Source organism: Channa argus, chromosome 7 (genome assembly GCF_033026475.1).
Source record: "Channa argus isolate prfri chromosome 7, Channa argus male v1.0, whole genome shotgun sequence".
NCBI classification, from domain to species: Eukaryota; Metazoa; Chordata; class Actinopteri; order Anabantiformes; family Channidae; genus Channa; species Channa argus.
The window spans coordinates 12,985,274-13,002,379 of record NC_090203.1 but is presented as its reverse complement, the minus strand read 5'-3'; the positions used below and the strand labels follow the sequence as shown (position 1 = coordinate 13,002,379).

General features: G+C 37.5%; 1 protein-coding gene across 3 annotated transcripts; it reads right to left on the bottom strand.

Moving 5' to 3' along the window:
• Positions 1–1,329: 1,329 nt before the first annotated feature.
• dgat1b (diacylglycerol O-acyltransferase 1b) lies at positions 1,330–15,912 on the bottom strand. 3 transcript variants are annotated; one of them, XM_067511323.1, is made up of 18 exons: positions 15,424–15,906; positions 14,824–14,911; positions 13,428–13,468; positions 12,999–13,084; positions 10,753–10,805; positions 10,151–10,256; positions 7,556–7,684; positions 5,328–5,393; positions 5,094–5,197; positions 4,642–4,680; positions 4,440–4,481; positions 4,265–4,309; positions 4,053–4,133; positions 3,512–3,624; positions 3,114–3,179; positions 2,664–2,751; positions 2,475–2,537; positions 1,330–2,338 (listed from the first exon to the last, which is right to left on the bottom strand). In XM_067511323.1, exons 1-18 carry the CDS (start codon positions 15,669–15,671, stop codon positions 2,189–2,191), a joined length of 1,608 nt encoding a protein of 535 aa, XP_067367424.1. In that variant the 5' UTR covers positions 15,672–15,906; the 3' UTR covers positions 1,330–2,188. The 3 variants fall into 3 exon arrangements, with proteins under 3 accessions (XP_067367424.1, XP_067367425.1, XP_067367426.1); XM_067511324.1 differs by lacking the exon at positions 4,053–4,133 and having other exon boundaries at positions 15,424–15,899; XM_067511325.1 differs by lacking the exons at positions 10,151–10,256; positions 10,753–10,805 and having other exon boundaries at positions 15,424–15,912.
• Positions 15,913–17,106: the final 1,194 nt, after the last annotated feature.

The window sequence follows — 17,106 nt, the reverse complement described above, 5'->3', positions numbered from 1 at the left end:
GTTTAATTCACTGTCAACGTGACAAAATACAGGTTCACGGTCCTGTCCTCACATCTGTGGATGACAAATCTGCAAGCACACACATATACAGCACATTTTGTGCCCCTGGATGAGTTGCCCAGTAGCACAGTGCTAAAATGATGTTTGTCACTGTCTTCATTTATATATTAAGCCTGGTAGGTAGCCTAAACATGATAAATATTGCTGACTAATGGTGGCATTAAGTGATTTAACATGCGATGCAGTAAACATCTAAAACTGAATGTTGGAGCTTATGAGAATTTGTGTTGAATGTAATGTATATGCAAAGACCACATTAATATATTGTTTATATTGTTTTACAGTGTTGTTTTTTTTATATTCATTTAATCCAATTGAATATATATGTGGAAAATTTGATTTTTATGGTGACATTTTTGGGTCATTCGTGTAATTTAACATAGGGGATATAAGTCATGATTTTAGTGAGGTGAGATCCTTTGTGAAAACATGTTTTGTTTTTAGAAATTCACAACAAAAAATAACACAATAGAGAACATAACAGGTCGTATGAGGTAAGACCAAAAAACAAGACATACATGACGTATGTACAGTGGGTTTGCTTGTGAAAGTGCATCGGGGTTGGAGGATTGAGGAGGGGCAGTGAGGAGACACAGAAAAGGTCTAGTCATAAGAAAAATGACACTTGGGTAGATAGAGAAGTAAGGTACAGCACAGGAATAATACATTGTATGTATTATAAATACCCGGAGGGAGGGGTAGGAGCACATACATGTCCATATATACACTGGCATTCATACATGAGAACAACTTAATGTGACAAGATGGGGGGACCCTAGCGTTTTACTGGAGCAAAGCAGTTTTTCCAAAATTATAAGATAGAAAAATTGGAGAATCTAGGGGCAAAGGAGTGTCCACCACCTCTCACATATTTTGCACAGATTGTAACTTCCTTTTATATGTGTGTGTGTTCATGTGGGAGCAGATTAGCAGTGTAGGGCAGGGGGAAATGGGAAAAAAAGGGAAGAAACATGTGGCTTAGCCACAACAGGAACTGTTTGAATTTAAAAAAAAAATCTGATAGAAAAAGCGACTAAAAAATGCGATTTGTGGGTTAAATTTTACATGACACTTAAGAAATCACTGTAAACTGGTTACATATAAATGCATCCACTGTGAAGTTTGCAAATATCCTGAGTGTTTCAGGCTGGGGGGGAGGTCTTATACTTTCATTCTTGATTTACCTTTCTAATTAGCATTGTCATCTGAACAAACATGAAACAAATCTAATAAATACCACACATAAAAACAACACAATTACACAATTAATTCTAACTCAGAGTGTTTATTATATATCACACACAAGGTTTATAGATGCATCATTATTTGTTCCTTTGATGAAATTGTAAACTGACCAAAAAACAAAACAAAAACACTAATTCAGTGATTTTTGGAACCCTTTTCCAAATCTAATAAAATCAGTATACAAAAAAAAAAAAAAAAGGAAAATGGAAAAAAAAAATTGTTGTAAATGGCACAAGTACAAAAAAGCCCATAGACATACATGGCCTTCATGGCCTTTTCATAAGTGAGAAAGTTTAATAATCATAAAAAATAAAAATCTACCTTAATAAAATCCAGCCACCATACATTCATTTTGTCTATATATTTTATCTTGCAGTAAAACAAATATGAGGAAGGAAGAAACTGGATCATAAAGCTCTGGCATAAGCCTCCAACAAGGCACTTGAATCATGCTGTCAACTTAAAATTCCATAAAATTCAACAATACTCACTATATTGCCCACAGCTGAAAGTAATCCAGTATGTCTGTTTTCATCAGCACCTAATACATTAAGTTATCAACTGCTATTTTAGCTCTGACAGATGGACGTAAAGTAAAATCACCTGAGTAACATTCAGTACTGCAAAATTATATCAACATAAAATACCACACAGTAGTGCTACACCACCTACATTGAAACCACTCCTATCTTCCCTAGCAGGAGACACAAAGCCCAATGTGTCTAATGTAAACGTTCTATGCAGAAGATGTGCTACCTGTGCTGCAGCCAAGTCAAACGTATGTGTTGACACATGTTGGACAGATGAAATGTGACCAAGAAGTATGTAAATTCTTTAAGTTCTATGTTGACGAGAGAACTGTATTTGTACGTTTGTTTGCACCTCAGTCAGCCTCATGTCTGTAGTGCAGGACGTAGTAGTCATGAACATACATCAGGACAGCAAATGGCTGACCAATAATGATGGATATCCACACTGCCGCATTGCCATAGTTACCATGCAGGAAGCGACCAACAACCCAGGCTAATGGAAGCTGACAAAAGGGGAGGAGAGAATGTATTAGAAATATTTATGTTTTATATTTATTCCTTCAAAAATTACTACAGTGCAAGAAGAAGTGTACCAACTATAGCTGTATTTTTACTCTCATCAAATATGCTGGGTCTTACCTGTGCCATCATGCCCAAGAAAGCCCAAAGCCTGAACATCCTGAGAGGAACGCTCACCAGATACTGACACAGAAATAAAGATAAAAATGAAATATAAATTAGACCATAAACACAAGAATGTTTACCTCAAACAACATTTCTGTTAGCACTGAAGAGAGGGTCAGTGGAGAAAGTATTCTCTGCTCTTACCTCATGGAAGAAAGCTGACAAGAAGAAGACAGCTGACTGGCTGACTATTTTACTGAATCCTCTTCTCAGCAGTGGCTTGTAAAAGTGGCTACAAGGCAGAGAGACACACTGTAATAGGCTAAACGGTCGTACAAAGTAATACAAGTCAAATAAACCTATAAAGAGTTTTATGATGAGGCTTCCACTTATGTTAAGTCCTTTAAATAGCATTTTCATTTACTCTGTTTAGTTTAATATAACGGGTCTGTATTTGCTTCTGATGCTATGTTTGTGTGGAGCACAAATAACACACTGCATTTATTAATGCTGTGCCACTCACTCTTCTACAGTCAGATGAATCGTTTGCCTTGCTCAGTTTTTCTCTCTGCATTAAACCAGCTGTTATCCCTTGTGTTCAGTTCTATAAATTTCTTTGCTCACTCTTATTGCGTTATTGTGAAAGTATCTCACCGTAAACACCACTTGTGTACAGGAATGTTCCAGTTCTGCCAGAAATATGTCACTGTCTCAGAGTTCCTGAAAGAAGCGTCAGCAATAAGAGTATTGAAGCATCAAAACACTGAATAATAGATCTAAATCCATTTGATCAATATAGATGAACATGAGGAAGATGTATTATCAGGCAGGAAAAGAGGAAAGAAGTCATTTTCATAGTAGAACTGAAATTATACCCCATACATGCTGTGGAGGATCCAGCAGTTTTAATTCAATTATGAGCATGTATACAAATCTTTTCTCATGCACATATACATGCAAAAAACTGCATGCAGCAACTCTGAGCTGTACAGACTCAGCATAGTCCACAACATCTCATAAAATTCATAAATACCCCTGAAACAACCACTCACCACCAGTCATTGTAAAACTGTCTGTCTCCAAAGCGTAAAAGCTCAGCGGTGAAGTTCATAGACGAGTGGAAGAACCAGTAGAAAAACATAAGCCACAGCAAATGATTAGGTACCTAGAGACCAAACAAACGTTAAGGCAAAAACCTGTTAAAAAGCAGTGTCTTTTTCCCTCATATTCTCAGAATGAAATACACCTGATGTTTTAGTATTGTGGTTTACAGGCATCAGCATGAGCACTTTGACCAATCTTCGGTTACACAGCCCAACAAGCTGTGATTACACTGTGTGCATCACGTGTCAATCATGGTCCGCATTACATTTTCACATGCTGACTCCAGTCCAACTATTATTATGATTTAGTCTATGTACATGGCAATATATCAAGTTATATTTTAGAATCTTATATCCTAAAAGTTCAGTGCATGATCAATCCTTAGTTTGCATATCTTTTTGGAAGGACAGCAATCATGATTTAGCCATACAATATATGCATACAATATGAAAACAAACAAATTAACCAATAAAAGGTGACTACTAATACCTTCTTTTGATGTGACTGTGAATTGTGAAGACGTTTAAACCCTTTTAACATGACCTCTTTATGTGAAGTGTAGGAGCTATCCTGCAAAACCAAACAAACTAAAATGGCTTTTGCTTTGTTGTGTCAGGTAAGTCTTTTATGATATGCAGCTTTGTGCCATAGTCAATCATCCATTCCCAGAAAGGTGCTTTTGTTGTTGTGCTTTTACTCACAGCTAATCGCAGGAGTCTCTCGGTCATTCTGGACAGGTCCATGTCCTACAGACGAGGAGAACAAGAGGAGAAGAGAGACCCATAGTTTAAGAAATGATGCACAGCAGCATTCATAACACTACGATACCATGTTGCTCTGTGCAGTATCTATCCATGGTTGTTCAGTTTTTCTCACCTCTAGTGGTTTCATGGAGCTTTGAATTATGGGAATTATCCACTAAAAAGTGAGAATGAAGAAAGTCATCAGTCATCGAGAAATCAAATCATCATGAAAAAGTTAAAATTTTAATCCAACCAATTTTAATATTGGTGCAAATGGTTAAATTAATATAGAAAATAACTCCATACACTGGTTTAGGTTCACATCATGACTGTACCTGTTGAATTAGACAGACAAACAGCTGGGTGAAGAACAGCTAGAGAGAAGGACAGACAGATGAAGTGAATGACATTATTTCACACTAATAAATTGTAGTTACTACTGAAATAGTTCTAACAATGTGTAGAGTGCATCTGATAACAGCTACATAGAAGCACCACAAACTTTTAAAATAACATTTTAGTAATATACTATCTCACTCCTCGAGATATAAATAACTCTGTTTTACCGTTTAGAACAGATAAGGAAAAATGGTGGACAAAAATGTAAAAATAAGACCCAAAACTTTCCCTTAAAGAAGCAAAATGATAATCGAATAAATCACCACCAAATCCAGTAATGCAGATTGCTCCTAAGTGCTTTAAGAAAATCATTTATAAATTGATTATTATCAGTCAAACTGCTCCTTTTTAGACAGTTTCTTTTTCTGGCTAATGGTGATTTCTTTACCATCTCAAACAGCCTCCTCAACAGGAAACTCATGCGTATATTTGGAGAGCGAGGAAAGTTCAGCTCATAGCACAGTGTCGGAGCAAAGACAAAGTAGTACATGTCTACAGAGACAAAGAAGACAACGTGATAGTTAATTAAAATGTGACAAAAAATCTGATACAAAGGCAGTGGTATGTGATAAAAACATTCTCAATTAAGATTCAGATAAACATTAGAAAGACTCATGTGTACCTCTGATGGTGAGATTGCCAGGATAACACACCTTTCGATCACCCCTGTAAACCTGTGGTGAGGGACCTGTAGGCAGGATTAACACATCGCCAAGTCAAAAAAAGTTGCACGATGTGTAAAACTTAAATAAAAACAGTCTGCAATGATTTACAAATCTCACCAACCCATATTTTATTCACAATAGCACATAAACAACATGTCAGATATTGGAATTTCCGTTTATTCCATTTCATGCAAAATATTAGCTCATTTTTAATTTGATGGCAGCAACACACACTCAAAAAAGGGGCAACAAAAGGCTGGAAAAGTACTTGCTGCAAATAAAAAAACAAATGGAGGAGCATTTGACAACTAATCTGGTTAACTGGTCAGTATTATGAGTGATTATAAAAAAGTCTTTCTGAGAGGCAGAGCCTCTCAAATGTAAAGCTGGGCAAAAGTTCAACAAACTGTGAGAAACTGCATCTAAAAATTGTGGAAAAATTTTACAAATGTTCATCAACGTAAAATTGACAAAAGACTTTGAAGATCCCACCATCTAAAGTACATAACATCATCAGGGGGAACAGGGGATGCTTACACATCTGGAAAGGCACCATCAACGCTGAAAAGTACATAGAGGATTTAGAGCCACATGTGCTTCTATTCAAACAATGGGAAGGCCTTGCATATCTCAACAAGACAATGCTAAACCACATACTGCATCCATCACAACAGCATGTCTATACAGGTGAACAGTCCAGGTGCCGAACTGGGCTGCCTGCAGTCCAGACCTTTAACCAATAGGAAACATTTGGCACATCATACTGTGAGGTTGCACTTGGAAGGTAGTAATGTTAACCTAAAATGGTATAAATAAAACACAAAATTACAAGAAAAAGGGGGAAATATATTATTAACAATAATTGAGCAAATGAGGAGTGGATGCTAAGCAACGTTAATAGGAAGAAGAATTGACTACTTAAGCACACTTTCCGGGGAGACGGAAAACAAACATTTGGGCAGTATAGGTGATCCGGCGGCAGCGCATTACAGATGCACATTATGAGAAAAGAGTTTTAGGTTGAATTTAATCAAAAAGTGTTGAAAAGTCTCTGTTTTACTCTTTTAATTCAACCGGAATAAGAAGGGGATGCTTCATCAGTGTGATTAACTCCGTACAAATCACTCCACATGCACATAACGCTGTATTTCTTTTAAGCTTATGTCAAACCTGTAACATTAGTGTGGGAATAAAGGGGCCATAATGTCGGTGCCTATGATATAATGTTACATTGTATTTTTCTTTTCACATTCACTTTGTAAGGTTATCAACCGGTTTCGACTGTTTTGAGCCTGTTTCTATCATGCTTTGATACTGTTCTGAGCCCATTTTGTTACTGAAGAAAGCTTCAATAAACAAGGCAAAAGCAGAAGGAACTGAGTTGTTCCTGCATCTCCTGTGGTTGGCTTATTCCTATTTCAGTTGTTGAAGCAGAGACTCCAGACAAGTTGACACATACAATGGAAAATCCAGCAACAAAGGCCCAGAACTGTTGAGCAGCTAGAATCCTGCATCAGACAAAAATGGGACAACAGTCCTCTCCTAAAACTCCAGCAACTGGTCTCCTCGCTTCCCAGATGTTTACAGACAGTTGTTAAAAGAACAGGGGATGCTACACAATGGTAAACATCACCCTGTTCCAACTTTTTTGAGATGTCTTGCTGCCATCAAATTCAAAATGAGGTATAACTGTCATAAAATGGTAAAATGTCTCAGCTTCAACATCTGATATGTTGTTTGTGTTCCACTGTGAATAAAATATGGGTTCATGAGATTTGCAAACCATTGCATTCTGATTTTATTTACGTTTTACACATCGTCCCAACTTTTTTGAATTGGGGTTGTACATACATTTTTAAAAAATTTGAAAATATTCTATTTTATGGCATGGTCATGACATTCAAAGTGGGAGAAAATTATTAATTATGAATATGTTTTAATAAGATACCAAACAAAACAATGAGTTCCAAACAGATTTGTAGAGGTTATATTTTTTTTGATGCAATATGAAGAGTTTGCCATTAGATGTCACTGTAACAGTAAAGAACTTGTAGCTCTTGACTGGGGAAATTCAAAATTTAAAGAAACTAAAATTAAAATTGGCAATTACTGTGCTGTGGTTCTATTACAGTTGTATCTTCTGTTAGCTATGCTGGTTATATAAAGCAGGTAGTTTGTGACTTACAAGACAGTGAGCGGGCCAGCTTCTTGGCCTTCATGATACTCTGCTCTCTGCACCACAGGTTGACGTCCTTATAGGAGTACAGCTTTAGGAAGAGAATGGTGTAAGTACCGAGTACGAAAGCACCCCCAACTGAAAGAGAGATAGAGGGAGAGGATAACAGTTAACATGGTGATTAAACTCTAATGTGAGACCATGCAACAACCTAATCCACTGTGTAGAAGAATGAAGCAGAGGTGGGAAACATGTGCTCCTTGAGGGTTGCAATAACAACTAAACAAGTGCATTTAAACTTTCATGCAGCCAACGTGTTCTTTACCTGTGTGACTGTGTGTCCATAGCACAATAAGACCTTGTTGTTTAATGCTCAAGGTATTATATGGTAAAAGTGAATGAAGTAAGATTAATAATCATATTTTGAAAATCCTGTACATGATCTCACTCCCATCTTGCCAACTTAGCCGTTTGCTTTATCAGTAGTCACCATATGCTTGGTAGAAAGGGATCATGCTGAAAAGAGAGGAAGAGGCACACCCCCTCACATACAAACCTACACAGACAAACACACACACACAAATAATAACTGCCTGTTGTGCCAACACGGTGAGGTGGAGGTCAGCACATCTGGCACCAAACCCCAACAGATCTTATCCATTAACCATCTGTCTCTATGTAGCTCCCAGACATTTACTGATCACACACAAACACACACACACGCACACACACACACACACACACACACACACACAGTCGAAAAAAAGAGGTTAAAGCAGCCAATCATTACCCAGTCTGTGAGATCACAAGGATTCACTTTAAATTTCCAAAGATTCTCAGTTAGTTTAACAAAACTTTTTTCATCTGTCAGTAGACTGGGATTTTGAAGATTCACTAATTAAAATCAACATGCATCATTTTCATAGTAAGCTGTGTCTTTCCTCTTTGGAGTGTGCTTTGATCACAGTAAAAACTTGAAACTCATTCCACTGTCAAAAATACCAGGCTCAGATGCCACTTTGACAAATCTCACTTTCAAGCCTGTGGAGTACGAATAAGGATCTAAATATGAGATGCAAACTTAGAAATCTAAAAGGACACAATTTGACCAGTAGCACCTGACTAAATTACTCTGCTGTTCAGAGGTTATTAGAGTATCTGTAAAGGCTGAAAAAAAGTGTTCGCTTTTTATATGTTTTTGGCCCAGAATTATTTTCCATATATTTTACTTGATTCTCTCTGTCAACTGTTTCATAAGAAAACTTTCTATTTTATGATAAAGACAAGAAACTACAATGAATAAAGTTCAATGAAACCATTCAACAGTTTAATACCCCTCGCTGTGGCTGAATACTGCTGCATAAGCAGCAGAGTGTTACAGCCTGTTTTATGAATACTTGTAAAACACTCCTTGTAGCAGACATATTCACAACGAAAGACATCAAAAGCAGTAGTATTAATGACAACATACAAATATTACTGTCACAGTATTCCTCAAAAGAAATTCAATAATAACAGGAATTAGGCGTCTCTGTGTTCAATGAGTTACATAAGGAGTGTTTAGTAAATGCAAAAACTCCCTTTAGACACACACAGACGCACACACACACACACACACGTGCCCTCTGTCAATGCCCTTCCTGTGTGAACAGCAGCTCAGAAAGGAGAACAGACAGACAGATGGACTGACACCTTTACTCTTTCACCTCCTAGTGAGAGAACAGATGAGAGTAGAGGAGAGTATACCAAACAGCAGAAAGGGGAACATGATCAATAGTGATTTTCTTGGACTGAATTAAAATATGGGTAAAATCATGTTAAAAACTCACTGTCTGTCTCAGTATAAAAGGTAAAAGTTATCTGAGCTAAATATAACATGTAAATGGTGCAACACATGTCAGCTGTGAAATGTTTGTATGAATGTTTGTGAGAATATTGTGTTTTTTAACTTTTTCAAGTTTTGTTAAGCACATTTGTTAAGAGTTAGATAAAAAAAAAAACAGGAAGTGGAGAAATAATTTTTTACGTTGTCTGTTGCAATGCAACTGAGGGTTACCGGCTTTCTTGAGTCATTTATTTACCAAACTTATGTGTATTTTTTAATATAAAGTGTGACGACATGAGCATTGCGTGCATCATGTAGTGCAAACCGTATGGTTTGTGGATGGAAGCCATGGTTTCTGTCATGTAGGGTGATGAAGACAGAACAAGGTGACCCCTGGAAGACCCTGTACTGGAAACTGCTACCTACTTTGGCATCTCTCTCCCTCTGCTATCATGGCCTCTCTTCTCCTCAGAGCCAGCTGGAAATAATCCAGTCATGACCAACTGGTCCATTACCACTAACCGACTCCAATTATTACTCTGTATAAGAGATGCCTTTTACTGCACTATCAAACTGCTCGGCTGTTTCTCACAAGGGCAAGGAGATGATTTTCCTAATCTTCATTACAGTTAGATTATTTTCAGTTTTATGCACATACTTTACTACAATGTAAACTACCAGTGAACAGATAATGGCTAGGCTACATAAGAGACGCGGCTACTGCACTTCATAATTACTGTATTTGTCAACGTATTGTAGTTAGCCGCACTGCATTTTACCTGGGGTCACGGATGGGACAAATAGAACCACAGCAGCAGGGAATGTTAGCATGACTGCCAGGCTGATACAATGGACCAGAAATCCCAAACGTTCACTGAATGAACCCTGTTAGATAGAGAATGAGACAAATGTAAACAGCAAGAGTTTTGTCTCACAAACAGACACCATCATTACCTGATTAACCATCTTTACTTTGGTTTTGAACTTTATTTATTTGTTGAAAAAAAAAGAAGAAGCAGAATACAGCAACTAAATCATGGAAATTTTAGATATTTGTTTAAAGTGCTTTTGCAAAGATCACTGGAGTAAAACACACAAAGAACATTCTGAGTTATGTTGTCCAAGTAAAGTTTAAAAAGGCTCTTAATGTTCCATATTCATGCCAAACAGACAGAGCATAACTGAATATGCCCTAAATGCAGATGGTGAAACTAATTTTCCCATTTAACATTTGCAGATGCAGTTGGGGAGGGTCAACTAGTCAGCCAGTTTTAGAAAAATAATCCCTCCTGGGAGTTTTGAAAGTGCACTGAATTCAACAGTTCTGTAAAAATCCACATAGCGCTGATGTTTAAAGTGCAAGCTGGTTTTCTCCACTCACCTTCGACAGATGTCTCTCTGTGTAGAGGGCCACCAGAACGAACACATTGGACACTGTCAAAACACAGCGAGGTATTCATGTCAGCTGATCTAAAACAGCCCACGTTATAAATATATTTCTTTCTTTCTTACAGACCCATTTTTAATGGGTCCCAGCAGGATGATCTTGTGACACTGAGTCTTCTAATAATGTTTAAACATTAGAGGGAAAATGTCTCTGTCATAAGGATGAAATAAAAGTGAAAACACCAATAGATACATCACTGGTAGGGATTGAGTCAGTCTAGACAGCAGATCTATTGTAAGAAGCAAATATCGATATGACTACCAGCTTGATACCTAATGACAATAAACGTTGATATTCAATGAAAGCTGCTGGTTGTCACAAAAGTAATGGGTCAACTTTATTCGAAATCTTGGTTTTCTTAATACTGAGAGGAAGATCATGTCAAATTTGAAGTGGCCAGCAGCCTCATAATAAAATAGATGTTTAATTGATTTTTTTTTAGGAAAAGTCATAAAAGAAGGTGTAAGCTATGACATCCCCAATTTTAAACAGCCAGCTCTATTTTTGGAACATAATTGAGCCAAAAAAGTCAGTTTCTTGTGTCTAGTTTTGTTGTTAAAGCTTAATTCTTTGAGGTGCAAATTAGGCAAAATCAAATGCACATTTTTCCTTTTTATCTTGTAGCAGTGTAAGTTTCAGGTGCCACTGTACATCCTTACAGTCAGTGACCTTAAGGAACCCCATGCATGTAGATTGTCTGTAACTGTGACGAGTCTTGGCTTAACCCCACTGTTGGCATAGAGTTGCAGCAAATGTTCAATTTTAGGACCCCATTCAGTGCATTCACGTCAGTCCATCAAAAATAAAGTGAACAGATTGTAAACTGCCAGACATTTTGGTTAATGGGTCTTGTCATTGATATAGTCGTACAACTCTCCCTCAGCATTGCCATTCCAAATCAATTTGTTTAAAAGTCTGGTCACATGCTTGCTTTTAAGTTTAACGCTTTCCTTAGTGCTATGGAGAGACAAGTGGACTTTCAGAAGGAGCAAATACCTCACAGGCACAATTTTTAATCACGTGGTGATGATCAAATCTGTCCACTAAATTAGCTGATCATGCACAAGTAAAAAATATCTTAATTTGCAGTTAGCTGGATTAAGCAGGCACTTCACCAAGTTTCTGTAAACATTTTCATCCAACAAGAATCAACTATCTAAAGTTCAGAGATTACAAGAAATACATAGCATGCTATACTGTACCATTTTTTTCTCTATTGAAAAAAGGCCTGTTCAGCTTATTTGACAAACAGCAACTACTGAGCTCCCTTGTGCATCAGAGTGAGCAAACATAACCATTGAGCATCTGTTAAACAAAAGCAAACCTGTCCTCAGGTATCTACAGAGCAGATTTTGGGAGGAAACTGGAAGCAGAAAACATATAATGTAGTAAAATACCTCACATTAGTTTAAAATCCATTTCTTTCCAGTCATTCACATGCCAGTTGCCATAAAACCTTCCAAAATTCATCACTTTGCTGGTAGGCTATCAAAACCATCCACAACCTCATTTACTCGGTGTTAGGGTTTTTGTGTGTGGGAGTGTTTGTGTGTGTTGTTGCAGTAACCCAACAAGTACTAAATGCACTCTGCCAAAGAGCTTCTTTACTGTGCATACTGCTGTGACCACACTCCCATTCTCACCTGTGTCTAGCTCATCATTACCACAGTCCTTTAACTTAACTCCATTCGTCCATCTTACATCACGTCTCTTTACCTTCCAGTCTTTTATTCTCATCCTCTCATTCCTACCTTTTTACCCTCTCCTCTATGCTCTCTATACGCATTAATCCACTTTATTATCTCTTCTATTTAATGCATCTTCCATTGCACATACTTCCTCTCCTTTTCACCCTACCCCTCTCTCTTGTTTCTTCTCTCTGCAGCAGAGTACAAGTGTTCTGTATATAGGGCAGGTGATTGTCCCTCTAGGGACACTGTGAGCTGCACCACTGCAGACGTTTACTGCAATATACCATAAAAATACATGTGTGTGTGTTTGTGAGTGTGTAGGTTACACCATTGCTTTAACAATACCAGCACAACAACTTCTACCCGAAGACCAATATTAAATAATAATTAGTATTAATACATAACATAAGTTGACAGTCATCATTTTCAACTAATATTTAGGACAGGTGACTTTGGCCCTAGTGAAATTTTGCACATGAAGTTACCTACCAATCACTAGGCATGCTGCTGGCCAGCTGTAGGGATCCTTCAGAAACAAAGAAATCACCTGAATAGGGTCTACCAACACACCGTACCTGACAGTTAACAAAAAAGAAAGGAAATTTAAACATTTAAAATTAATAGTAAAAATATAGATATAGATCTTTAATATACACTATGGAGACAAACATGTATTCACAGACTATGCATATTCACTGTACAATGGAAGTGTATGGTTTTAATTTGGCTTTATACATTTTTACAAGATACATTTTGATTTGTCATAGCAGGAGAAGCCGTGTGACTAATAGCCAAAAGTTTGTAAAATATTAAAAAACCCGTTTTTTCTTCTGTTTGTTATATTTCAGATGTCATAATCTTTGTTAAGACAACAATAAAATAATAACATGCTTCTGAAAAGACTCCAAACTTACTCACTTTAACAGATTTTCTAAGAAGAGTCGAGCGTTACTCAGCACCTGTAACGAAAAGCACTGGTTAGAAGATGCAGCTGTCTAACAAACGTAGTGTTTGTTTGTTGCACAGCAGTACTGCCTCTTCCTTTCTCCCTACGGATTTCTTTAGTCTTCCCAGTTGTTTCTTTGCTGTTAATTGAATAAACTAGTCTGTCACCCTCTCCTCCTCTATGCTTTCTCTCTAATTCTTTGCTCCCTTTTTCTTTACCTCTGCTCACCCCATTTCTACTCAGCTTACCTCCCATCATTCACTCCATGTTTCCTGGCTGCTCTCTTGTTTCTAAATGGTGTGTTATATCTCATTACCCCGCACAAAGGCTCTATTCCTGCGTATGGGACAGAGGTTCAGTGGAAATGACACAAAGCCTCCTGCGATAAACCCAAAATTCAGTATTTAAAGCCAAACAAAATGACTCAGTAACTTCATCATCTTGCCTATTCTCTTGTATTCTGTCACTTCTCTCAGGCACATCTGAATGTAGCGCCTGACATAAACCTGTTACTTACATTAAATTATGTTACTGTACTTAATGTAAATAATTTTGATAAAATCCAACAATAAAAGGACTGATGTGATTTTTAAAAGTCTCAACATTGTGTGTTCTCTCAGCGTTGGAAAATGCATTTTTTCCTAACCTGCAAAGATGCTGCATGCAGTGTAACTTTCTTATTACCATGTATTAAGAATTTATTTCTAATTTATTTTTTATTAAATTAATATGTTCTGTTGTAAAGCATAAACCCAAAATTGACAAAGAATTAAACACAGCCAGTCATTTTAAAAACAAGTGTGTATTTGTAATTTTTAATATATCTATACAATACATCTTGTAAAACAACCATAGACACATGTAGAAAGAACTCTTGTGGGCAGTGTTTGGAAGAAATTTCAGATTATCATCTCAGTTCCGATAATGTTACAGAATAAATGGTTGGACTTCTTGATTTAACTGGGATGCATCACTGTTCTCTCTCTGTGCATCCAATAACGTAATTTACTGTGATTAAATTATTGATTGATCAACCCACTAACTGTAGTGTAATGGCAAATCTTCTGCATGTACAGACAATACATATACTACACCTTTCCAGTCCACACACAGATTTTACACACGCAGATTTACAGAACTTAAGTAAAAATGTTAATTTCTCAAGGATGGAGGACCTAAACAAAAGTTTTAGATGTTTTTTTCTTTTTACAGGAGTCCATTTGCATACAATGCGGGTTTTGTGTGTTTGTGTGTGTGTTAATTATTATGCATTATTACTATTATTAATTATTAACATAATTATTATGTACATATGTACGTGTTGATGCTTTCTCTTGTGTTATGTGTATGCACATGCTTATATCTTACCAGCATTACTACACACCAGTTGAGGATTCCTCTGTAGTTACTGAAACCACTGGCTGAACTCAGTAGGGACTCCTGACTCTTGTGACAACTACAGAAATGCATCGATATGTGAATATTCTTATGCAGGTTTCTCTATTTGGCACACAGATGATATTGACTGTACATCAAGCAATACATATTAATTCAAAATACCTGAAGTGGAAAAGAAGAGGATTTTATTTTTATAGTCCTACATGATCTGTGCATTACGACAAAATGACTATCTACACCTCAGTAAAGCATTAAACAAACATAGGGCCTATAAATCAGAAATGACCACAACTAGCTTCATAATTAAAAGTTTATTTTCAGAAAAAAACAAAATAATAAAAAAAGGTGTCTTCCAGCCTCTCTTCGTTTATCGTATTAAACTTGGCATTTGAGTGTTTGGGGACTTTTGGCTTATGATCATGAATTCATCGAAACAAAACAAAGAACATGTTGACTATGGTAAATACACAGTAAATATACAGTAACACCCGTCGGCTGTGGATATTTGATAAAGTAACACCACCAAAGTTTTCTTCCAAACAAATAAGTTTGCAAAGTTTTGTAGCTCACCTCAATGCGTCACTTGTGTCATCCTTGCGCTTCTTTTTCTGACTTTTTGAATTTGGCTGCAGGGTCTCCAGCAAAGGGGCCCGTTTGTTCTCCGGGCTACGGTCGGCGCTGAAGCCACCGATCCCTGGGATCTGACGCTCCGCCACAGACCTCCCGTTCATCGGCTGCAAACTCGCATTTAATCCCGCGGCGAAAGTCGCCCTTCTCTTGCGAGTTAACAAGGGCCTGTCCGCGTCCGAGTCTCCCATGCTGACGGAGGAAAAGCGACTAAACTCCTTAACACTTGACTTTGGAAAGTCGCATGCCTGTTGCTACACTGACACAAAGCGGAAAACAGTCCGCCCAAAGCTCCGTTTCCGTCCCCTGGACGTGGAGGTAGGAGTGTGTTCGTGACGCCCCACGAGGTGGAAGCTGCTGTTACAGTCATTTGTCTGATTGTTGTTCACTGTAACCGACTGTGTCTCACCCTGAGGTTGAGGAACCATTAGATTTCCGTCTGTTTGCACAACTAGGCTCCTCCTACAACAGACTACAACAGAATGCAGCCCCATGCAGTATTTCTGTAATGCCAGCCTGCATTTTGCAGTAAAATAAAACTATCCATGGCTATTAGGAAACATGGAGGCATGTTATATATGCTGAGGGCCAGCAGAAAAGAGAAGCTGATTAAAAAATCTCACCCCGTGGTCCATTAATCATATAGTGTATTCTCTACGTACAAATTAGGGACTTTTCCTTCAGAATTAAAAAACCCAGCATGCTTGTAATGGTAATCCAACTCCATAACAGGTCAAAGTTAGCCAGCACATTACAACAGGTGTAGGGCGGCAAGGTGGTGTAATGTTTATAGCAATCCAAGTGTGCAAAGGTTGCTGAGGCTTACCCAACTGCTGCCAACAGGGCTTCTACAAACTACTGAATCAAACGGTCTGAGTACTTTTGTAAATGAGAAATTAATTTTTTCATTTTCTTCACAAGACGAGACAAAAACACGCAGGGTACATTAGTGACTGGTTTGACCACAGGTGTCAGTGGTTGTCTCAACATTCTATGAGAACTTGACACTTGTCCAAGACATGGCTTTTCTCTTGCTTCTAACCTAACTGAACTTGCCCAACTACATACCCAGACAGGCACAAGGACATAAGAAAGGATATTATAAGCAGCCGCTTGTGACTCATGTAAATGACCGGTCAATCCTGTTAAAGATGCAGATCAGATTTAATGTACCTAGTACATAATTTATTTTAGGAACTATTTATTTGATGAAATGGATTAGGTGTCTGATAGTTAACATCAGAGCCTTGCTGTTTACTGTAAAAGTTGAAGTCTGTTTGAAAGCTTTTATTGCGATGGGAGCGGCCTTCCTGTCTCTTCTATGTCGGTGTGGTTATCCGTGCTAAGGTGAGGACTGATCAGTGGCATTGATCCAGTTTTATCAGTCCTTACTGCCTATAAGGTTGTCTTTGAGAGTAATGAGCCTGTCTGCAGCTCTTTGGATAAGAGACTTTGGGGATCAATAGGAAACTTATAACAAATTGTTTTAACTCTTAATCACCTTGATGAACTACATTTTCTTATATTTTCCTCAAACCCATAATTATATAAATCATAAATGAGTAACACCTTTGGCTGTCATTTTGGTTTATTCCTGTTATCTTTGTTTTTCTGTCTTTCTGATTT